This window comes from Rhinopithecus bieti, unplaced genomic scaffold (assembly GCF_001698545.2).
Source record: "Rhinopithecus bieti isolate Rb0 unplaced genomic scaffold, ASM169854v2 scaffold_37505, whole genome shotgun sequence".
Classification (NCBI taxonomy): Eukaryota; Metazoa; Chordata; class Mammalia; order Primates; family Cercopithecidae; genus Rhinopithecus; species Rhinopithecus bieti.
Window position 1 is genome coordinate 742043 of NW_016815797.1, and position 25339 is coordinate 767381.

Here is a 25339-nt window from a genome sequence, read left to right on the forward strand (position 1 = left end):
ACGATGTACTTCCCAAGTATTTCAGACCTTGTAGACTTAGTATTAAATTATTTTTATATGTTTAGGTGGAATTCTGTGTTCAATAGAAGTATAAATTGGTTTGAAAATATTATTCTTAATTTTTAAGTCCTAAAAGAACATAAATAATTCAAAATATTTTTCATTTTAAACCTGTTGAAGTGAAAAGAGATAATAGACATCTCATGACTTCATGTAGAATTTTAAAATTCTAAATTAATATTTTAAAGTTTACTTAAGACAATTGGTGAAAATTTTACATGAAGAAAATAAGTTAATCAAGGTTTATAAATAATATTTAATGTTCGGATAAATACAGTAAGTGCTAGAAGGAAAAAAATTACTTGATAAAAATGATACTATGATTGGAATCCCAGAAAATTTACCTCTAGGAGGCATACACTCAATTACGAAGTTGTTTATGAAAGCAAATATTAAGTGCAAAGCAAAATTCTGTATATCATATCAATGAAAATAATGAAGGCCTAACCATTAACAGTAAAATTAGTATTGAGAGACCATTTCCTAAAATATATTTAAACACTGTAGTGAGACTGTTTAGATACTGATTTTGTCAAAATTAAAATAGCTCTGAAAATTTATTTCTGTACGTATCTACTTAGATTTCTGGGTAAGTAAAAGTGAGTCAATTTGGGGGGAAAAAAGAAAGAGAGGTAGTTTCCAGAATGAGGATACTGGGAGAGAGGGGTGTGCTCAGTCTGGCTGCAGCTGGCACATTCACTCCTAAGCACTCAATCAGGCAATGCCCCATAAGTGAGTGCTTTCAGGAGGCTTCAGGACAACAGGATGCCTGAGACCCTCATGAGAATTTAACTCTAGAGCCCTGAGGTCTAGGCCCTGACTTCTCACAACAGGATGGAGGGTCTGCACATATGATTGTTAAAGCAGGAAAATTTAAATGTATACATTTTATGCATTGCAGAGCACTTACGATATCCATCGGAGCCCACATGCCCAGCCACTCAGCAAATTCTAGTGTCACTTTGTCTCTCAGTTCAGGTTTTCATATTGCTTTCCCCTGCTGCTGTTGTTATTCCTTCCAACATACTACTTTGCTCTCTGAATTGACTTTTATGATTTCAGGTGCCAATCAGCTAAAGGATTTGGTCCTTCTTTACATGCTGCACGTTAGTTTTTCTAAAACCAAAGTAGATTGCAAAAAGTTGTTCAAATGACCTATGAAATACAGGTCATTTCAATGACCTATAGTAATGGTTTTCAAATGACTGCAGCAATTAATGTATGTATATACTGAAGAAAGGTTATATGCTGACATGAAGATACTTTAGCGACTGCCATTTGTTGAACAAAGGTGATGTGGCAAAAGTCAGACTATGAACTAACTAAGTGAAACCTGACTAGAGGAAGATGATTCTGGCAGATGAAGTTATAAAAAGAACTACTGAGATTCAAGAGGGGAGACTGAGCTGACCTTGTTCCCTCTTCCCCTCTCACCAAATCCCTTGAAATAATACAAGATATATTACAAACAAATAAATACACGAATATACAGCTACACTAGGAAGTAAAATGGGGAGCCCCTGGTGGGACAGACACTCTGAGGAGTGCTTCACAGACAAAGAGAAGATGGTCATGAATTTAAAGAGGGAAAATGTACCCTTGAACAGTCATGGGAGAAAACAGAGTTGAAGACAGCTTGTATAGGAAAGAAAGAAGTTTTTGGTTTAAAAGATCACAAGAAGGATACATTAGACAACAATAACAACCTATACCAAGGTACATTCCATTCTTTTACCAAGGTAAAACTTCCAAATATCAAAGATATGTTGAAAATTTGAAAAAAATTTCTATAGAAAGAAAAAAAAATTTCTTACCAAGGGATGAGAATCAGATTCAAGTCAAATTTCTCATCAGCAACACTAAATATAAGAAAATCATGGACAAATATCTATAAGGTATTAAAGAAAAATTATTAGAATGATTTTGAAACCATAATTCTGTTTCCAATTAATGATATTTTCAGATCTTTAATAAGAGCACAAAATTTTACAACTTACAACATTCTCTGAGAAAAAGAGGATATATTTCTGCAAGAAATAAAAGGAATCTGAGGGGGCTTCTCCTTCTGATAATGGCAGACAAGGCAAGTCAGATCATTAGACCTGCTGAGAATAACCAGAAAGGGTGAGAAAACCAACAGGGTCAATATTTGGGATAGGACTGAAACCCAGAGAGGTTTAGAACAGTTTTTCTTCTAGAAGCATCTGGATTCCAGAAGAGGTGGCTGAGAAGATTAGCAGAGCTTTAAAATAGCCTCAGGAGGACAGAGAGAAACAAACAAACAAACAAACAACATGGAGGCAAACAAGCAGTGGGGATGGCAGGAAAAGTGAAGTGGACCCAAAGCGGCATATATACTAAATATAGTATATACTACATATATATTATATATAATATACTAGTAGCATACGCCTATATTCTTTTTTTTTTTTTTTTTTTTGAGACGGAGTTCTCGCTCTATCACTTAGCTCCGGAGTGGCAGTGGTGTGATTCCCCTTCCGCTCACTGCAACCTCTACTCCCAGGTTCAGGTGATTCTTCCTGCCTCACGCTCAGCTGAGTATCTGGGACTACAGGCACGTGCCCAACTATGGACCGCTAATTTTTTTTTTTATTTTCTAATAGAGACGCGCCGGGTTACACCATTTGGCTCATGGCTGGGTTCGAACTCCTGACTTCTGATCTGCCCGCTTGCCTCCACAGTGCTGGCGATTACAGGCGCCGCTCGAGCACTGCCACCCGCCCAAAGCATAATTCATTAATTGGATATGGTGAGCCAGCTTCAATACTCCATATTCGATTATAATGTTTAACCTTTGCCTGACACAGATCAAATCCTTAAGGATCTTTCATATCACATATCCGGCACTCCATCAAGTCAACAGGGTATATGAAGGAGATAAACATGGCTAAAAATTAAAGAACTCACAGACAACCGAAATAGACACACAGAGGATCCAGAAACTAGTCTTCAGACACAGGGCGGCTGGGTTAAAAAAGTATTGTTTATATGTCTTAAAAAATAAAGATGATTAAAATTTTTGAACAAGAATTCGAATAAAAGAAATACTGAAACTTGAAACTAGAAATACAATAAAAGACAAGGAAGTCAATGGATAGGTTTAATAGCAGTAAATCACACAGGAAGAGAGTATCAGATGATGGTAGATCAATTCCATACAGAAGAGAAAGATAACAGGATGAACTCGTTGAGTTGATTAGAAGAAAAAAATATAAGATGTCGGAGAAAGTGACATTAAGACAATGAGAAAGCTACTACGAAGCACTGATAGTTATAGAAAGAATGAAAGAGAAAGAGAACGTACTATTTATATAGTTAAGGGCTGAGAAGTTTCCAAATGTGATGAACAACATCAGGCAGGCAAATTCAACGAGTGCCAATAGGCTAAAAACAAGAAAATTCATATTTGTACCACAGAGTGAACGCTGAAACCAAAGACAACTGAGAATATCTTAAAACAAACAGCGAGGAGTAAAATATATATATATAGGTGAAAAAATTAGATGGAGAGATGACGTCTCAAAAGAGAATGGAAAAAAGAAAGAACATAAGAAAATTGTATCTTAACAAGCGAGGAATGTAGTAAATATCAAGCCTGTAGTACCCAGCCACTCAGAAGATATGAGCCAGGGTGGAATCGCTATATAGCCTAAGGAGTTCGAGGTCAGCCTGTTTTAGTGAGACCTCATCTAAATATAAATAAATAAATAAAATAAAATTAATTAAATAAAAGAAAAAGAAAGTAGGTGGGAGAGGAGGCAGCAATAAAATGACATGGAGCTAGGAAGGAAATGAAGGTGTGGAGAGAGAGATATAAGATATAATTACATAGATATCGATTCAAAATGCTAGAAAGAAACTTGTTAAACCAGAGTATAAAATCATAAAACAAAAATCCTTAGTAAAAAAGAACTGATCAACACATGTAGAGATTACATAGAAGAAGCTGTATCTTCCCAGTCATAAGACAAATAATCCAACAGAAGAATGAGAGGATTAACAAGAAAGGACGCAGAAGAGAATAAAGATACAATGTTTAGGATATATAATAACAAGTGATTCTCAACTTGAGGGGAGGTTACATACATAAATAGCTGAGAAATATTTTTTGGTTGTCAATAGGAGAGAGATAGAATAAAATGAAAGACTATAGAGAGATAGAGGAACACGAGATTGCTGATAATAGCCTATATAATACAGGGCAAGATCCCCAGATAATATCTGGTGGCAATTTTTTTTTTATATATATATTATAATGGAGTTTCACTCTTGTGGCCCAGGCTGGAGTGCAGTGGCGTGATCTCAGCTCGCTGCAACCTCCGCCTCTCCGGTTCAAGCAATTCTCCTACCTCAGCCACCTGAGTAGCTGGGACTATAGGCACCCGCCACCACACCCAGCTAATTTTTTGTATTTTTAGTAGAGACAGGGTTTCACGTGTTAGCCAGGATGGTCTCGATCTCTTGACCTTGTGATCCGCCCTCCTTGGCCTCCCAAAGTGCTGGGATTACAGGTGTGAGCCACTGTGCCCGGCCTCTGGAGCAAAATGTTAATAGTGATGAGGATGAAAAATCTTATCTAAATGAACTTTGACAAAATAAAAATAATATTTTGAGGGTTTAAAAATACATATATAATTAAAACACAGAACTGAAATAGAATATATACTGGGATGGCGTAAATGGAGTTGAAGTTCATCCTGGTTCTTGTATTGTCCAGGAAGAGGTAAAGGTACTAATTCATATTAGGACTTTGATAAGTCAAGGATGTATGTGGTAATCTCTACAAAGAAGAGAATGACAAAAAGTATATAACTGGCCGGGCGTGGTGGCTCACGCCTGTAATCCCAGCACTTCGGGAGGCTGAGGCAGGTGGATCACGAGGTCAGGAGATCGAGACCACCCTGGCTAACACGGTGAAACGCCGTCTCTACTAAAAATACAAAAAAATTAGCCAGGCGTGGTGGCAGACGTCTGTATTCCCAGATACTCGGGAGGCTGAGGCAGGAGAATGGCATGAACCCGGGAGGCAGAGCTTGCAGTGAGCCGAGATAGTGCCACTGCAGTCTGGCCTGGGCAAAAAAGTGAGACTCTGTCTCAAAAAAAAAAAAAAAAAAAAAGTGTACAATTACTAATGAGATCATAAAACCAAGCAACCAATTAAAAGAAAGAAAACAGAAAAAGGAACATAGAATATGTAGGACAAATAAAAAGCAAATATAAAGTATATTTCAACTCAAACATATTAAATTTTACATTAAATATAAACAGCCTAAATGTTCCAATTCAAGACAAAAATTGTTAAACTGAATTAAAATGCCACTAACAGGAAGTATACTGAAACACAGAAACATAGAAAGGCTGAAAGCAAAACATGTATTTTGCAGACATTAACCAAAAGAAAGCAACTACATGCAGGAGCAGAAAACCAAAGACCACATGTTCTCCCTTATAAGTAGGAACTAAACACTGGGTACTCATGGACTTAAAGATGGCAACAATAGACACGGGAGGAAGGCAGGGAGAGGAACAAGGATTGAAAAACTGTTGGGTGCTATGCTCAGTGCCTGAGTGATGGGATCATTCATATCTCAAACTTCAGTATCACATAACATACTCAGGTAACAAACCTGCATACAACCCTCCTGAATCTAAAAAGTCAAAAAAGAAAAAAAAATGCAACTACATTAATATTAGACAAAGTAGATCTTACAGCAAAAGCACTCCCAGAGACACTGAAAGTATCTACCTACTGACAAATGCACCAGAAAGATATAACGACTCTAAATTTGTACATACCTACAATCATTAGGACACACAAGGCAAATTATTAGGACAATTTGGACAAATAGGTTGATAGTATTTAAGTCTTTAAAATCCTGACTGATATTCTATCTACTAATTAAAAAATATTAATTACTTTTTCTTGGCATAAAATGACTACTAATTTTTTTTAACAGACTTTTTTCAGAGCCTTTTTAGATTCAGAGCAAACTGAGTGGAAAGTACAGAGTTCTCATATGTGCTTTTCCCCCACTATCGAAATCTCACACCATGGATAAATCTACGCTGACATATCATTACCACCCACAGGTCCATAGTTTACGTTAGGGTTGACTCTTGTTACTCTGTATTCTTGGGTTTTGACAAATTTTTAATGACATGTACCCACCTTTATAGTACTGTTGTCCCTTGGTATCCTTGGGGGACTGGTTCCAGGATCCCTCAAGGATACCAAAATCTGAGGCTGCTCAAGTTCCTTAAGTAAAATGGTATAGTATTTGCATATAATACACATATATCCTCCTGTATACTTTAAATAATCTCTAGATTACTTACACCTAATACACTGTAAAGGCTACGTAAGCAGTTGTTCCGCTGTATCATTTAAGGGACAATGACAAGAAAAAAAAAGTATGCATATGTTCAGCACAAATGCTACATAGGCCAAACTACATTTTTCACTCATGGTTGGTTGAATCCACAGATGCAAAACCTGTGATATAAAGGGCTGACTATACTGTATTAGAAGAGTTTCAGGCCGGGCGCGGTGGCTCAAGCCTGTAATCCCAGCACTTTGGGAGGCCGAGACGGGCGGATCACGAGATCAGGAGATCGAGACCAACCTGGCTAATACGCTGAAACCCCGTCTCTACTAAAAAATACAAAAAAACTAGCCGGGCGACGAGGCGGGCGCCTGTAGTCCCAGCTGCTCGGGAGGCTGAGACAGGAGAATGGCGTGAACCCGGGAGGCGGAGCTTGCAGTGAGCTGAGAGCCGGCCACAGCACTCCAGCCTGGGCGGCAGAGCAAGACTCCGTCTCAAAAAAAAAAAAAAAAAAAAAAAAAAAAAAAAAAAGAGTTTCACTGCCCTAAGAATCCTCTGTGTTCCACCTATTCATCCCTCCCCACCTCAAATCCACTATTCTTTTATAGTTTGCATAGTTTTGCCCTTTCTAGAATGTCACAGAGTTGAAATCATACATATGCCATCTCAGATTTGCTTATTTCATTTAGTTATATATTATATACATTTAAGGTTCCTCCATGTTTTTTCATGGCTTCATGGCTCATTTCTTTTTGGTGTTGAATAATGTTCCATTGTCTGAATATACCATAGTTTGTTTATCCATTCACCTATTGAAGAACATGTTGCTTGTTTCTAAGTTTTGGCAATTATGAAAAAAGCTGCTATACATATCTGTGTACAGGTTTTTGTGTGGACATAGATTTTCATCTTATTTGGGTAAATACCAAGGGGCACGATTGCTGGGTTGTATGGCAAGAGTGTTTAGCTTTATAAGAAACTGCCAAAGTGTCTTCCAAAGTGGCTATAGCATTTTGCATTCCCACCAGCACTGAATGAGACTTACAGTTGCTCCACACACGCACCAGCACTGGGTGTTGCCAGTGTTTTGGGTTTTAGACATTTAATAGATATGTAGAGGCATCTCACTTTAATTTGTAATCTGTCTACTATTTTTGAAACTAATATTTGGGATACAAGTGTTGAAATTTTGGATGATAATTGTGGATTTGTCTATTTCTTTTGCAGTTTTTGAAAACAAGTTCACCAATTATTTTTGGTAATGTCTAATCTGCTATTCATTGCTTGTCATGTATTTTTTTCTCTCTCACATTGTAGTTTTCATCTTTAAAAGTTTGATTTGGGTTTTTAAAAAATATCTTCTATGTTTCTACATTACATGGTTAATCTTTACCTTCTTGAACATGCAGAATATAGGTATAGTGATTTTTAAAGACCTACTTAATTAGTATATCAGCACTGTCATTTCTGAATTGGTTTCAATAAACTGATTTTTCCCATTATGGTCAACTTTCCCTGATTCTTTGTGTACCTGGTAAATTTACATTGGATCCTAAGACATTTGTTGGGTTCTCTGAGACACTGTCAAGTTACTATACACAGTTTAATTCTTTCAGAAAGATTTGCTTTTAAGCTTTATCAAATGAGATTACAGCAGCCTTTAGCCTAGGGCTAATTATTTTCCTCTACTAAGCTAATGCTCTTCTGAGTACTCTACCAGATGCCCTGTGAAGTGTAAGGTTTTCCACTCTGACTGGTGGAACACAAAACTCTTCCTGGTCTTTTTAAGCTCCAGAGACTTTTTTTTTTATCCCCCCACCCCACCCCCCACTTTGTCCTTTAGGTTCGCTCTTTTCCCAGTCTCAAGTATTAATAGTTTACTTACATACATGTGCTATCCAGTACTCGGTGGAAGACTTCACATCTCTGGAAGGGTTTCTCTGGGTTAGCTCTCACCTCTCTGTACTCTGCCCTAGGAACACTAGTCTCTTTGGTGTCCTCAGATTTCCAACTCTATCTTTTCAACTCAGGGAGTCTGCTGGACTCTGCCTGTGTGCCCCTCCCTGCAACTCCCTTGAGGGAGTAAGCAGGTCAGTCACAGGTCTCTCCGGGCATTTGATTTGCATCCCCTCTGAGGGATCACTGACCTAGACTGCTCTTTGTTTACTATTTGGAAAATGCTTCACATATATTGTTCTACTTTTAAGTTGTTTCAAGTGGGAAGGTATACGTAGTCCCTATTACTCCATGTTGACTGGGAGTCAGATTTGATAAGTTTTGTCATAATAATGGCTGAACGACTCTCTAGGAAGCGATCATGATGTAGCTTCACAGACTCTCCAAAAGTCTGTGAAATTACATCATGGTCGCTTCCTAGAGTATCATTCTACTTCATGGAGCCACTCTGGTTACCAGTAGTCAAACTAGTAGGAATGTTATTATGGCAATACAGGGAAGGTGAGCTCCACAAAACCATGCTCATTTTCTTGGCCTTCAGGTGATATACTGTATGCAGAATGTCAAAAATAGGTCAGTTAGTGACATTTGTACCTAGGCCAAGGACCCAGGATGGCAGCCATATGTTTGCTAATACCATTATAGGTTTCTACTAAGGAACAATCACAATATTTGCCAAGACTTAGCACTGATGACCCTGCATTTCCTAAACATTTGGGTGGTAGACACTGTGGCTTGAGGAAGGCATGCATTACCCTGAGCTCATGCTCATGGTTTTCAATTTAGGTACCCTTGGAATTTCCACAGCTTATCTTAGGTTGTGAAGCGGACTTCTAAGAATCTGCATATCAACAAATTACAGTCATATGTCACTTAGCGACAGGGATGCATTCTGAGAAATGTGATGTTACATGATTTTGTTGCTGTACATCATAAAGTGTACTTACACGAACCTAGATGGGACAACCTACTATACACCTAAGCTATACGGTAGAGCCTATTGCTCCTAGGCCACCAACCTGTACAGCCCGTGACTATACTGAAAACTGTAGGCAACTGGAACAGAATGGTATTTGTGCATCTAAACATATCTAAAGCCAGGTGTGGGGGCTCATGCCTGTAATCCTAGCACTTTGTGAGGTTGAGGTGGGTGAATCACTTGAGCTCAGGAGTTTGAGACCTGCCTGGGCAACATAGTGAAATCCTGTCTCTACAAAAAAAATATAAAAATCAGCTGGGCATGGTCGCATGCGCCTGCAGTCCCAGCTACTTGGGAGGCCGAGGTGCGAGACTGGCTTGAGCCCAGGAAGCGGAGGTTGTAGTGAGCTGAGATGGCGTCACTGCACTCCAGCCTGGGTGGCAGAGCCGGACCCTGTCTCTAAATAAATAAATAAAAAATAAACATATCTAAATATAGGAAAGGTATAGTTAGAATATGGTCTAAAAGATTTTTAAAAAGGTACACTACATAGAGTACTTACCATGAATGGAGTTTGGAGGACTGGAGGTCACTCCGGTGAGTCAAGTGAGTGAGTGTGAAGGCCTAGGACATTACTATACACTACTGTAGATTTTATAAACACTGTACACTAAGACTCTACTAAATTTATAAAAAAGTTTTATTTCTTCAATAAATTAGCCTTAGCTTGTTGTAATTTAACTTTATATACTTTTTATTTTTAAAAAAACTTACTCTTTTGTAATAGCATTCCTCTCTTTTTTGTCTAAAGGCTTCTTGATTTTTTAAATCGTTTCAGAAAACTTTTCATTTCATTCGTCTTTTCTATAGTTTTTTTGGTTTCTGTTCTGATCTTTAATATTTCTTTTTTGCAACTAATTTCGGGTTTGGTTTTCTCTTGCTTTTCTAGTTCTTTAAGATGCATTATTAGGTTGTTTATATAAAGTTTTTCTACTTGTTGATGTAGGTGTTTATTGCTGTAAACTTCCCTCTTAGTACTGCTTTTGCTGTATTCTGTAGGTTTTGGTGTGCTGTTTTCATCTTAATTTGTTTCAAGAATTTAAAAAAATTCCTTCTTAATAACCACTTGGCTTAAAACACAAATACATTGTACAGTTGTACAAAAATATTTTCTTTGTAGCATAATTCTATAAGCTTTTTTTCTATTTTTATTTTTTAACTTTTCAAACATTTTGTTAAAACAGACAAACATGCATTAGCCTAGGCCTGCATCGGGTCTGGATCATCAATATCACTGTCTTCCACCTCCACATCTTGTCCCACTGGAAGGTCTTCATGGGTAACAACACTCATGATAATGCCTTCTTCTGAAATCCTCCTGAAGGAACCACCTCAGGCTGTTGCACAGTTAACTTTTTTTTTTTTAAATAGGTGGAAGGAGTGTACTCTAAAATTGATAAATAGTATAGTAAATACGTAAACCAGTAATATAGTCATATATTAAATTATTATGTACTGTGCATAATTGTATGTGCTGTACTTCTTTCTTTTTTTTTTGAGACGGAGTCTCTCTGCACTCAGGGCATGGTGGTGCATGCCTGTAGTCCTAGCTACTCAGTGCAACCTCCGCCTCCTGGGTTTAAGTGATTCTCCTGTCTCAGCCTCCCGAGTTGCTGGGATTACAGGTGTGCACCACCACACCCAGCCAATTTTGTATTTTTAGTAGAGACAGGGTTTCACCATGCTGGCTGGGCTGGTCTCGAACTCCTGACCTCAAGTGATCCACCCACCTTGGCCTCCCAAAGTGCTGGGATTACAGGCTTGAGCCACTGCGCCCAGCCTGTGCTGTATTTTTATATGACTGGCAGTGCAGTAGGTTTGTTTATACCAGCATCACCACAAACACATGAGTAATGTGTTATGTTATGATGCTGTGACATCTCTAGCAATAAGAATTTTTTTCAGCTCCATTATAATCTTTTGGGACTAGTCTGTCACTGACAAAAAAGTCATTATGTGGTACATGACTGTACTTTCTTTGGTCAAGTGGTGAGACAGAAAGATTGAGTCAAATGCTTGTAGAGTCTCTCAGGTTTTTTTTTTTTTCTTATTTTTGAGACAGAGTCTGTCTCTGCTCTGTTACCCAGGCTAGAGTACAGTGCTGCAATCGCTGCTCACTGCAACCTTGAACTTCTGGGCTCAAGTAAGCCTCCTGCCTCAGCCTCCTGAGTAGCTAGGACTACAGGCATGCACCACCATGCCCAGCTAATTTTTTATGTTTTAGTTGAGACAAGGTCTTGCTACGTTCCTTACTCTGGTCTTAAACTCCTGGCCTCAAGCCATCCTCCCACCTTGGTTCCGGCTTCTATAGGGCTGGGGTTACAGGCAGAAGCCTCTCAGGTATTTTCTAAGGTTCCAACAAGACGACTGGGTTAGCAGTCTATGGCCACTTCTTATCCCTTAATCCTTCAGTGCCTCTCCTTTGCAGTTTAGGGTACTGATCTCTGTATGTAACATCACCTTGAATGTTTTACCATTCCTTCCCATCACAGTTTTGTTTTTGTTCTGGTTGGTGAAGGAGACCAAGGCATGCCTGGAGAATTGAAATAACTTTCATCACTGAGCAAGTTAGTTACTTTAACCTTCTAGAATCACCAAATACTTTAAATTCCCATTAAAAAGATAAGAGCGGCAAATCTGTTGTGATCTGGGTTCTTATTTATTTATTTTTATTTTTTTTTGAGACGGAGTCTGGCTCTGTGGCCCAGGCTGGAGTGCAGTGGCCGGATCTCAGCTCACTGCAAACTCCGCCTCCCGGGCTTACGCCATTCTCCTGCCTCAGCCTCCCGAGTAGCTGGGACTACAGGTGCCCGCCACGTCACTCGGCTAGTTTTTTGTATTTTTTTTAGTAGAGACGGGGTTTCAACGTGTTAGCCAGGATGGTCTCGATCTCCTGACCTCGTGATCCGCCCGTCTCGGCCTCCCAAAGTGCTGGGATTACAGGCTTGAGCCACCGCGCCCGGCTTGATCTGGGTTCTTATGATACCTGGGGTTTTAGTTTCTCCTCCATACTGGGCTGTGTAAAGAAGGCTCCTCATCTTGGGGAACACTGACAGTGAGTGGACCTGAGGAGAGAGGAGGAGGAAAGCTGCAAGGGGTGTAGGTGTGTGTGTGTGTATGTGTGTGTTTCTTAGCTGTAGAATTCTGAGAGGCAGTCAAAACTGCCAACCTTCCTTTGTAGGACTAACTTTAGGCCAAGAGAGATTGGCTGAGTAAATCCTTTGATGACAGCTGCCGCAACACCTTGGCGAAGGTTTCTCTTGTCCCCGGCCAACAGACTTCACAGGAATTGTGCCAGTCTGTCTGACCATAATGCTACTACTGTACCAAGAGTGCCTAAATATTCTTCTTAAATGTTTTTCAGCTTTACCATGTGCAAGGCCCTGTACTAACCCTGAGACCAGCTAATTAAAGAGTTACTCTTCCTGACTCTTACCTCCTTACAACTGATGCTGCTGACTGTTATTTTTATATGGTATCATCATGCCCTTCCCCCCAGATAATTCTAAAGCTAGAGAATAAAAGCACAAAACAGAATGGCTGGGAAAATGGGTTGTGGATTACATCAGTCATAGAACGTCTTAGCGAACAGGCGGAGAGAAATCTCCCAAGTAATCTTTGAAAACCTGCAGAACAGCAGGGCCCAGAGAGGGGCCACGTCTGATCCACCACCTTTACCGGTAATGAGAGTTTCCCTGGAACACATCCGCGCTCATTTGTTTACATATTGTTGTTGGGAAAAAGGCTTATGGGGTGCCTGCATAAACGGGCCATAAAAATATGGGACAATAAGCTGTGGAAAGCCGCAAGAGGCCTCTGAGGAGGAAAGCCTTCTTATCGCCATTACGTCCCCGTGCTCTGAGCGCAACCTGCTCTCTTATCTATAAACACTGTGCTAAAGGAGAAAGACACTCCTTTGAAACACTGAAATGGGGACAGACATACAGGCTCCTAGTTAAGCCCGCTCCCACTAGCTACTCCCCAACAAGTTAAAGATATGCTGTTTAAGCACAAAGGAGATTCATTTAAACTGCTATTGCTATAGATTATGCCTATGACACACTGCTTCCCTTTCACTGTTACGCCCTAAACATCTGCTTCTTAGATCTAAGTGACTGTACTCAACAAATAGTGTGGAGATCAGAACTCTGGGCCTTTTGCAGCCCCCATTTTGCAACTGGCCTCCTGGCTCCCACCTTTATGAACCCTTAACCTGTCTCTTCTCTTCCTCTGTCGCCACTGGGCTTTGGGTACCCTATGGGTGGTGTTGAGGCTGGTCCCCAACATATGTCTATGGCTGCTTTCATGCTACAATGACAGAGCTGAATAGTTATGACAGAGAAGGTGTAGCCTATGATGCCTCAAATATTTACTATCTGGCCCTTTATAGAAAAAGTTTTCTAATTCCTGGTCTAAAGATAAAGGTAAGATACAAAAAAGTTCTGGCCAGGCATGGTGACTCATGCTGTAATCCCAGCACTTTGAGAGGCCAATGCAGGAAGAGTGCTTGAGCCCAGGAGTTCAAGGCTGCAGTGAGTCATGACTGAACCACTGCACTCCAGCCTGGGTGATGGAGCAAAACCCCGTCTCTATGAAAAAAAAAAAGAAGTTTTTTGATTCTGATAGAAGAATTCCAAATTATGATTTGGCAATAATACTATAGCATATAGCCCATATATCATAAGTGTAATTTCTCAAAGACTTGCCTACTGAGGCATGCAAGCAAATATATAAGCCAATTTTAGAGGTAAAATTTAGTCACCACTAACTTTGAAATATTGTTTCATTCTAGAAATTGGCTGGTGAAAAAAAATCAAACATGAAGATTGCAGTTTTGTTTTGTTTTTTTCTGCTTCTCATTTTTCAAACTGACTTTGGACAAAACGAAGAAATTCCTAGGAAGCAAAGGAGGAAGATGTATCACAGAAGGCTGAGGAAAAGTTCAACCTCACACAAGCACAGATCAAACAGACAGCTTGGAATCCCGCAAACAACAATTTTTACACCAGTAGCAAGATTTCCTGTTGTTAACTTTGATTACGGCATGGAGGAAAAGTTTGAATCCTTTTCAAGTTTTCCTGGAGTAGAATCAAGTTATAATGTGTTACCAGGTAAGAGAACAATATGAGAGAGAGACAGAAGGAGGGAGGAGGGTGAGAGATGGTATGGGGAAAGAGAAGGAGAGAGGGAGAGAGGGAGAACATCTCCATGAAGATAATCTTCTAAAGAAAAATCCAGGTTATTATATTACTTTTTGGTTTAATCTACAAACATACATTTTAAATAATTTAAAAAAATGGGGCCGGGTGCGGTGGCTCACACCTGTAATCCCAGCACTTTGGGAGGCTGAGGTGGGCAGATCACGAGGTCAGGAGTTTGAGACCAGCCTGGCCAACATGGTGAAACCCTGTCTCTACTAAAAATACAAAAAATTAGCTGGGTGTGGTGGCGTGTGCCTGTAATCCCAGCTACTTGGGAGGCTGAGGCAGGAGAATCGCTTGAACCTGGGAGGTGGAGGTTGCAGTGAGCAGAGATAATGCCACTGCACTCCAGCCCGGGCGACAGAGCAAGACTCGGTCTCGAGATTAAAAACAAAACAAAACAAAATAAAATCCCCCCAAAAACCAAAAGCAACTTAAGGAACATATCTATAATACAAAATTATTAGACAAAAGTTACTTATCCTACCACTATATTTACAAAATCATAGTTATCATTTTGGTTTATTTCTTTCCAGTATGTTTACTATGCATATATTTTAAATAGTTGTAATCCTAACATAGATAACATACATAAACATTTATAAACTGCCTTTCCATTTATAACAATAGATCATCTAGAATACAGAAATAAATTATTCAGATGATTCTGTGAACATACGGCTATTATATATTTTCAACCAAAAATTTTCAACCACAAATAGAATTAAAGCCACTGAATTCATTTTATATAGGTTAAACCACTGACTTTTAAAGATTTAAGCGACTAAAATTCTGCTAAAGATTTCAATTAGGCATTTTAAAACTAGTATTAAATGGTTTACATTTTCCAAATTTGGAAGAAAAAAGTATTATAGGCATGTTACCATTAAATAAAACTTTCAAAAGAGTAACAGAAAATATCACCATACAATGTTCTGTGGCCAGTATTTCATATAGTGTCTCAATACAGCTAAATGCTTCTTCATTAGTTATTTCCATGAATTTAACAGAAATAATACACAATTATCCTGAAAATAGGCAATTTAAGCCACACTTACAACATGATTGGGAAAAGAAAGGAAGATAAATCAACTTAAAAAATATTGTAATAATAATGTACTCATAACTGTTAATAATGAGGTCAATATTTTTAGTTAAGTGGAAAGATAGCTAAGCTATAATAATGGAAAACAAAAAGGCCGAAAAGAAGTATTCACAATGTGATCTCAAACTTGTGTAAAACATGTTTTATATGTAAGCATATATGCATAAAAGTACAGAAGATATATACTAAGCATTTTCAAATTGTCCAAAATATCTTCCAGTGATTTTACAGTACTTTTGATTGTATCACCACACATAACACAAAATTTACCATTTCATCCATTTTTAAGTGTACAATTCAACAGCATTTAGTACAGTCACAATATTGTGCAACCATCACTACTATCTTGTTTCTGAACATTTTCATCCCACCAAAAGGAAACTCTGTACCTAAACTCCTCATTTCTCCCCACTCCCAGCTCTTGGCAACCACTAATCTATTCTGTGTCTATGAATTTGCCTATTCTGGAAATTTCATGTAAATGGAATCACATAATATGTGGCCTTGTGTATCTAACTTCTTTACTTAGTATAATGTTTTTTTTTTTTTTTTTTGAGACGGAGTCTTGCTGTGTCACCCAGGCTGGAGTGCAGTGGCCGGATCTCAGCTCACTGCATGCTCTGCCTCCCGGGTTTACGCCATTCTCCTGCCTCAGCCTCCCAAGTAGCTGGGACTACAGGCGCCCGCCACCTCGCCCGGCTAGTTTTTTGTATTTTTTAGTAGAGACGGGGTTTCACCGTGTTAGCCAGGATAGTCTCGATCTCCTGACCTCGTGATCCGCCCGTCTCGGCCTCCCAAAGTGCTGGGATTACAGGCTTGAGCCACCGCGCCCGGCCAGTATAATGTTTTTAAAGTTCATCCATAATTAGCCTGTATCAGAACTTCATTCCTTTTTATGACTGAATAATATTCCATTGTATGGCTATACCATATTTGTTTATCCATATTGCTTATCAGTTGATGAACATCTGGGCTGTTTCCACCTTTTGGCTATCATGAATAGCACAGCTATGAGCATTAACGTAAGTTTTATTTCAACACCTATTTTCAATTCTTTTGGGTATATACTTAGGAGGGGAACTGTTGGGCCATTTGGTAATTCTATATTTAATTTATTGATGAACTGCCAAATGTTTTCCAAAGTGGCTACACTGTTATATATCCGCCAGCAATGGAAGAGGATTCCAGTTTCTCTACATTCCTGCCAAAAATTATTTATTTTTAATTATAGCTGCTCTTTTATGAAGTGGTATCTCATTGTGCTTTTTTTTTTTTTTTGAGACGGAGTCTCGCTCTGTCACCCAGGCTGGAGTACAGTGGCGCGATCTCGGCTCACTGCAAGCTCCGCCTCCCGGGTTTACGCCATTCTCCTGCCTCAGCCTCCCGAGCAGCTGGGACTACAGGCGCCCGCCACCGCGCCCGGCCTATTTTCTGTTCTTACTGTGCTGACTGATGAGGACATTCAGTGTTACATTAACTAAGAATAGTAGAGTGGATAATCTTGCCTTTTTCCCAGTACTAGGGAGAAAGCATTCAGCCTTTCACCATTAAGTATCACGTTAACTGTAGGTGTTTTTGTAGATCTTCTTTATCAGGTTCAGGAAGATCCTCTCTGTTTTCTAGTTCGCTGAGAGTATTTACCATGGATGATTATTAGATTTTGGGAAATGCTTTTCCTGCTTCAGTTGATATGATCACATGNTGTTAGCCAGGATGGTCTCGATCTCCTGACCTCGTGATCCGCCCGTCTCGGCCTCCCAAAGTGCTGGGATTACAGGCTTGAGCCACCGCGCCCGGCCTCATTGTGCTTTTGATTTGCATTTCCCTAACAACTAATGATGTTAAGCATCTTTTTATGTGCATGTTGTCTATCTGCATATTCAACTCCTATGCCTATTTCTTTCTTAAGAGATGGGGTCTTGCTCTGCTGCCCAGGCTGGAATACAGTGGTACAATCATAGCTCACTGCAGTCTTTAACTCCTGGGCTTCAGTGATCCTCTGCCTCAGCTTCCCAAGTAGCTGGGACTACAAGAATGCACCACCACACCTGGCTAACTTTTTAACGTTTTTTGTAGAGATAGCATCCCATTATGTTGTCCAGGCTGGTGTCAAATTCCTGGCCTCAAGAAATCTTCCCTCCTTGGCCTCCCAAAGTGCTGGAATTACAGGCGAGAGCCACTGTATTGGGCAAGTTTTGCCCATTTTTTAATTGCATTGCCTTTCTGTAATTCAGTTATAAGAGTTCTTTATGAATATTCTGGATATCAGGACCTTATCAGATGTATGATTTCATATATTTTCTCCCATTGTGTACACCGTCCTTTCACTTTCTTAACAATGTCCTTTGATGCACCAAATTTTTAATTTTGATAAAGTCTAATTTATCTTTTTCTTTAGGTGTCATATCTAAGAATCCACTGCCAAATACGAGGTTATAAAGATTTATCCCTATGGATTTTTCTAAGAGTGTTGTAGTCTTACCTCTTACATTTACAGCAAGGGTCTAAATATAAGATATATTAGATCTTTGATCCATTTTGAGCTAATGTTTGTATTTGGTGAAAGGCAGGGATTCAGCTTCATTCTTTTGCTGGTGTTGTCCCAGCACCAGTTGTTGAAGATTGTTCTTTCTTCCACTGAATGGTCTTGATACCTTTCTTGAAAATCAGTTGTTCATAGATGTATGCCCGACTTTCAATGTTCCACTGGCCTATATGTCTATCCTTATACTAGTATCACACTGACAAAAGCTGATTATCGTGTCTTTATAGTGAGCTTTTTGAAATCTGGAAGTGTGAGATCTCCAACTTTGTTCTTTTTTCTCAAGATTGTTTTGGTTATTTGGGATCCCCTATAGTTCCATATGAATTTAAGGATCAGCTTTTCCATTTCTGCAAAAAAAATGGCCATGGACATTTTGATAGGGTGTAGTGCTTTTGATAACCCGAAAGAAACTCATATGTGTATTTTTGTTCAGAGGAGGAACTGGGTAGGTGGGATTAGCCTATTGCAAGTACCCAAATGAGAGATGGGTAGGGCCTGAATTGGGCTGAGTTAGTGGTCGGGGAAAGAAGGGGACTAATGTGAGAGGCTCATTTGGGGGTGGAACTTGGGGACAGTGGCTCAGATGGAGAAAAGTTATCTGGAATGACACCTGGGTTGGAAGAAAAACATCCCCCCTAATATTCTCCTCAGCTTTCTAATGATCTGCTTAGCTGATACACTTATCCACATATCTGCAATCTTGTATGTAGGAAAATGAATATATGCACTGCATCATGCACTTTATTTATTTATTTAGAGACAGAGTCTTGCTCTGTCGCCCAGGCTGGAGTGCAGTGGAATGATCTTGGCTCACTGCAACCTTCACCTCCTGGGTTCAAGTGATTCTCATGCCTCAGCTTTCGGAGTAGCTGGAACTTCAGGTATGTGGCACCACACTCGGCTAATTTTTGTATTTTTAGAGGAGATGGGGTTTCACCACGTTGCCCAGGCTGGTCTCAAACTTTTGGTCTCAAGTGATCCACCCACCTCAGCCTCCCAAAGTGCTGGGATTACAGGCATGAGCCACCGCCCCCAGACAGTATTATACACTTTAAAACGGTGAATATTATAGTATGTGAATCATATTTCAATAGCATAATAAACCATAAAAGAGATAGCTCAGTGTCTCACTGAGAAGCACCACAGAAGCATGCCATCTGGTTTCACCTATTCCCATGTGCATATCAAGGGTGGGCTGTGAGCTTGTCATTAGTGCTAGCTCAGCTCTCTGGTCACATGATGGAACTGGATTGGCTGGCGGCTTGGGAAGTTTGGTGTGGCCATACAATTTGCATTGGTCAGTATAATTAGACACTTTTAGAGTTCAAGTGTGATTTGTAACCTCACATTCCCACTATCACAGTGATCAGGACAGCCTACTTATAGATGAATCCTGAGTGAATATGATGAGCTGAGCCCCTGTGTCTCCACATTAGACACAAAGTATAAATGAAAAATAACTGAGATTTGGGGATTGTTTGTTGCTGTTGTATAATTTAATCTATCCTGATGGATACAAAATGGAAGCGCAGTTCAGCCCCAAGTTACCATGAGGAGTTCACTCTTAGAGCCTAAGTGAAGGGGCTGAGAGGAGAGCCTGTGAAAAGCATTTCAGCATTTCTTGTCTATACGACATTTTTACCCTACACATGAATGCACGTAGAATTCTACTCTTGTGTGGTTAGAGCAGTCTGACTTCACATTGTGTTTACTTCCATTCACAGTTGCTGGTAACCACATAAGAAATTCAAATTTGTGCTTTTGTTTTCTTCTAGGAAAGAAAGGACACTGTTTGGTAAAGGGCATAACCATGTACAACAAAGCTGTGTGGTCCCCTGAGCCCTGCACTACCTGCCTCTGCTCAGATGGAAGAGTGCTTTGTGATGAAACCATGTGCCATCCCCAGAGGTGCCCCCAAACAGTTATACCTGAAGGGGAATGCTGCCCTGTCTGCTCTGCTACTGGTATAGAGATTTAGCTAAGCAAAATATCAGTGTGTGATTGATCTTTAACTTCCATTTGTTTTTGTTACTAATTTTAGATTAAAATTATGATACATTAGTCATCTGAGTACTTAAAATATTGGCAGAATGTTGATTAACATAGAAAATATCTGGGAAAATGCATGGTAGGGGATATAAATAATAGACTGTGGCTTTATAGTTCTAGCTCTATCAGATTCAGTAAACTTGGATGAGATTACATTCCACATTTGACTCTCAGCTTTAGAGATACTTATAACAGAATTTCTACAACTAACAGATCCTGAATTCTTTCTTACTGAGTTAAGGGCTCTGCTTTGGTCTATGTGTGCATTATCCCACTTAATACAACCCAACATGGCTTTATCACCTTGAAGCCAGGGTAAACAAAGGAAGAGTGATTTGCATCTAAAGAGAATAAAGCCCCAACTCTCTGGCTATACCCAGCCATTCAAAGGCAGCACAGGAACCCACATCACTGCTTGGATAATCCCAGGAAAATGCAGAAGTGTAGCCTGAAGCATGATTTTCTCATGTGGCCCTTCTGTGTGCAGGAGATCACAGCACGGGTTTTGTTGGCTGCTCATGGACCCCTTCTCCAATGAGGCTCACACCTGACTGAATGAAGGACCCTTCCCGGGAGGCCCAGTCTCCTCTGAGAAAAGCCTAACCAACACCTTATGAAAATAAGCAGATAAATACTTGTTAAATACTTGGCTGGGAAGGGATAGGGACATCTTGTCTATAACCGAGGTAGATTGCTCCCATGCGCACAGATGATCACAGGGTAGGTGTCTACAAAAGTCTCCTGCCAGGAAAAACTTTTGACTATTTAGAAATTGTGTTTTGCTTTATACTACCAAATATTTCACTAACGTTTAAAAAGAGTTAGGAAAAAAGTGTTCAATGAAATGGATTCCTTGGAGTGAAATAAATACAAGGTTTACAAAGTAAGAGTCACAAATTCTCAGACATTTTTTCAAAAGACTTGGCGTATTCTTGAAATGTAGTTATTTTGGAAAAATAAACTTGGATATACAGGAAGGATTTTAAATGTTTCAATATGATAGCTTTAGTTTCCTTTTACTAACTTTTTCCTATTCTCCTTCTGCATGTTTTGCTAGAGATGTGAAAAAACTCACAGACTTTATAATATATACTGAATTGATACCTCAAATAATTTCTCCAAATAATTATATTTCCTGAGTTCTTTTCGGGAGTAGTTTATATTTAGTATTAAATAAGAGTAGGCAGATGATTAAGTAAATTTATAAATCTTGATGAAAGAAAATGTATGCACTCTGGCTGGGTACAGTAGTTCACACCTGTAATCCCAGCACTTGGGGAGGCTGAGGCGGGAGGATCACGATGGGTCAGGTGTTCGAGACCAGCCTAGTCAACACGGTGAAACCCCATCTCTACTAAAAATACAAAAATTAGCCTGGCATAGTGGCAGGGTGCCTGTAATCCCAGCTACTTGGGAGGTTGAGGCATGAGAATCGCTTGAACCCGGGAGGCAGAGGGTGAAGTGAGCCAAGATCATGCCACTGCATTCCAGCCTGGGCGACAGAGCAAGACTCTGTCTCAGGGGGGAAAAAAAAAAATTATGCACTGTGAAATCAGTTCTTCCTAGAACTGTTTACTCAGAGAGTGAATTTTAATCTAGTCTTTGTCTTGTCTTCCCCACTTTCTGCCAAAGATTTAACAGCTGAATATAAATGTAGATTCACTGTCTACTATCATTTATTCTACTCCCACCATCATGGAAGGATAAACAGCACTCCTGTGCATATGTCTAAGTTAAAGCAACATCACTTAAGTCCAGAATGTCATTTGTAAGTCTCAGGTAATAAAAATGATTTAAGTATAGAATCTGGGAGAGAGAAGGAGGAAAACTTTCTCTCTATAATTCTGAATTTCAGAGGATGACGCTAGGATGCCAGGGACAAAAATAATGACAAATCTATAACAAAAGTTGGTTTCACTGCTATAAGCAAGTAAAATATATACCTGTTTCACTTTTTTAATGTCTGGTAAACAGTCTACAAATTCTCACATTAGCAATAGCCCTAGTGAACAGAACAGTATCTATTATAAAGGTATCACATCTGATTATAACACAATCTCACAACAGGATTGCTTACCATTTTGCCTCATGTGGCAATATTATTCCCTCCTTAGTCACCAGGTAGCATGATATGTTAGCAAAAATAAGCATTAAGTTATTTAATATAAAAAATAGTATTAAGGCCCACAGGTGAAAAAAATGTAAGAGATCTTACAAAATAGAAATAAAGTGACTATTAAAACTTTTTAAGCAAAAATTTCAAGGTGCATTTCATCTTTAAATTGCACTCAAATACTCGGAGGGAATAATATTTACTAATCTTATTTTTGTTATGATTTTTTCTTTTATTAATATCATCAACTTATCTCTGCTACCTCATCCTTGCGTGGTCATTAGTCTCCTATTCTCTACTCAGTGGTATAGCATTAAATGATAGAAATGAATTTTCTGGTGATTCTTCAGAACAAAGAGAACCTACCAATTTACTTCATAAGCAACTGCCACCTCCTCAGGTGGGAATGGACCAAATAGTAAGAAAAGCAGCACTTCAATCTGAGGAGGATGAAGCAATGAAAGAAGATACAGAGCAAAAGAGAGAGCCCCCTGAATCTAGAAATCAGAGGCAGCTTTACAGTGAGGGGGACAGCAGAGAAGGAGATGGAAAGCAGAGGTCTGGAGAGGAAAGGAGGCTGGCACACCAGCAGCAACGCCAAGGAAGGGAGGAAGAGGAGGAGGAGGAGGAGGTGGAGGATGAGGAGGATGAGGAGGATGAGGAAGACGAGGAGGACCCGGTAAGAGGAGATACGTTCCGAATGCCCTCTCGATCCCCACTTCCTGCTCCTCCCAGAGGCACACTGCGCCTGCCAAGTGGGTGCTCTCTGTCCTACAGGACCATCAGCTGCATCAACGCCATGCTCACCCAGATACCACCACTAACAGCACCACAGATAACAAGTCTGGAGCTCACTGGTAAGAGATGTTGACCTCTGCTTTATTTTGTGCTTTAAAAGTAAATGACTCTTAGCAGCCGGGCATGGTGGCTCATGCCTGTAATCTCAGCACTTTGAGAGGCTGAGGTGGCCAGACCACCTGAGGTCAAGGGTTCGAGACCAGCCTGGACAATATGGTGAAACCCCATCTCTACAAAAATACAAAAATTAGCTGGGTGTGGTAGGGCATGCATGTAATCCCAGCTCCTCAGAAGGTTGAGGCAGGAGAATCATTTGAATCCAGGAGGTGGAGGTTGCAGTGAGCTGAGATTAAGCCACTGTACTCTAGCCTGGGCAATTGAGCGAGACTCCATCTCAAAAAAAAAAAAAAAAAAAAAAAAAGTAAATGACTCTTAGGCATGTGCAGTTATATACACCTGTAGTCCCAGCTACTCAGGAGGTTGAGGTGGGGGAATGGCTGCAGCACAGTAGTTTGAGACCAGTCTAGGCAACAGAGTGAGACCCTGTCTCTTAAAAAAAAAAAAAAAAAAAAAAAAAAAAAGAACGATTCTCATTGCTCTATGAAGATTATATTTTAATTTCATCCTAAAAATTGATCCTGAATAGACTAATTTCATAATCTTCAAATAAATAAACTTTGCAGAAGAGATAGCTATTTACTGCAGAATAGCAGTCAGGTATAAAGCAAACTCCTCCAAATCCAATGATGATTTCCTGCTGATGTTTCTTAAAAATCAGCTTTAATGAGGTATAGTTTATATGTAGTAAAACTTATTTTTAGTACATAAGTTCTGAGTTTCGATAAATGCACATAGTCATGTAACCACCACCAAAAGTAAGATATAGGACGTTCTATCACTCCCCAAAATTCCTTGTTTCCCCCTCCACCAGTCACTGGCCACCACAGAACACTGATCTGTTTTGCCTTTTCCAGAGTGTCACATAAATGGAATCATACAATACATAGCCCTTTCAGTCTGGTTTCTAATGTTTTCGAGAGCCACGTATTTTGTTTTGTGTATCAGTAGTTCATTCCTCTCTTCTGCCAAGTAGTGTTCCATCATGTGGATGGGCCATGGTTTCCTACCAGGTATACGTCATCTGAGTTGTTTCCAGTTTGGGGTGATTATATATAACGTTTCTATAAACATCCACGTACAAATGTTTGTGTGGACCTAAGTCTTCATTTCTCTACAGCAATGCCCAGGAGTGGGACTGCTGATATGGTAAATACATGTTTAAGTTTATAAGAAACTGCCCGACAGTTCTCTAAGGTGGCTGTTCCTTTCCCACCTGCATGCTGGGGAGCTCCTGCCTCTCTGCAGCCTGCCAGGACTTGGTACTGTCAGTTGCTTTTTCCCCTCGTTTTTGACATTCTAGTGGGAATGTGGTCATCTAGACCTTTTGCCCATGTTTCCATCGGACCACCAGGGAGGGCTCTGAGTAGAAGAATAGCAGGACCAGGTGTGAAAGGCTGGCTGGTGGGGACACTTTGGGTGCTGGGAACAGCAGGAGCCTTCGTCTGGGTAATGAGGCCCCTATGGCAGGGGTGACTCTGGAGATGCTGGGGTGAGGGGCGCTGAAAAGGTCAACACATTTGTGAAGGGATGGCCATTTGTGACAGCACACTGCCAGTGTCAAACATAATAGAAGCGTCCGTGGCCTTTCTGACAAAGGATTTCATTCTACTTTTATATGATCACCTAAGGAATTCCTCTCACGTTCAGCAAAGCCCCTTCCTCCTGTGGCCTGTGCCCCAGGTATGCTCTGCCCTAAGAAAACCCAATCTGTGAAAGTCTGAAGTCTTGGAAAAGATAAATGACCCACACTGAGCTACACTGTTATGGTTTTATAAGAAGGTCACCACGTGACTTTTATGGTATGTACTATTGGTATGCTCACTTTCTGGGTTTAAAAATCGACTACTAAACTTAACTAAATGTTAAAACAAAAACCCATAAAATTAGGGCATACAGGAACCTTTGCAGATTGAAGCCGTAGAGGCATAACATTAGATCTGAGAGAGTCTTGGAGATGATCTCCACCAGCTTTGTATGCAGAGATGGAGACAGGCTCAGAGGAGGTGAGTGATTTGCATGAGCATTCATGGACAAAAACAGAGGCATGCCTCTAGTCCAAGAAAATGGCT

The 25339-nt window shown here is 39.8% G+C and overlaps 2 protein-coding genes across 6 annotated transcripts in view; one reads left to right on the forward strand and one right to left on the reverse strand.

The window, feature by feature from the left end:
• Window positions 1-25339, reverse strand: part of CENPP (centromere protein P) — a 279336-nt gene that overhangs the window by 69509 nt on the left and 184488 nt on the right. The gene's annotated exons all lie outside the window — the stretch shown is intronic.
• The window catches only part of ECM2 (extracellular matrix protein 2), a 30607-nt gene continuing 19385 nt past the window's right edge, over window positions 14118-25339 (forward strand). The window contains exons 1-3 of one of the 3 annotated variants that reach the window (XM_017853691.1): window positions 14118-14450; window positions 19966-20154; window positions 22637-23209. In XM_017853691.1, coding sequence (XP_017709180.1) covers window positions 14159-14450; window positions 19966-20154; window positions 22637-23209 — 1054 coding nt within the window. In that variant the 5' untranslated portion in view covers window positions 14118-14158. The remainder of the gene's footprint in view (window positions 14451-19965; window positions 20155-22636; window positions 23210-25339) is intronic. The other 2 variants (XM_017853692.1, XM_017853693.1) reach the window with 2 other exon arrangements.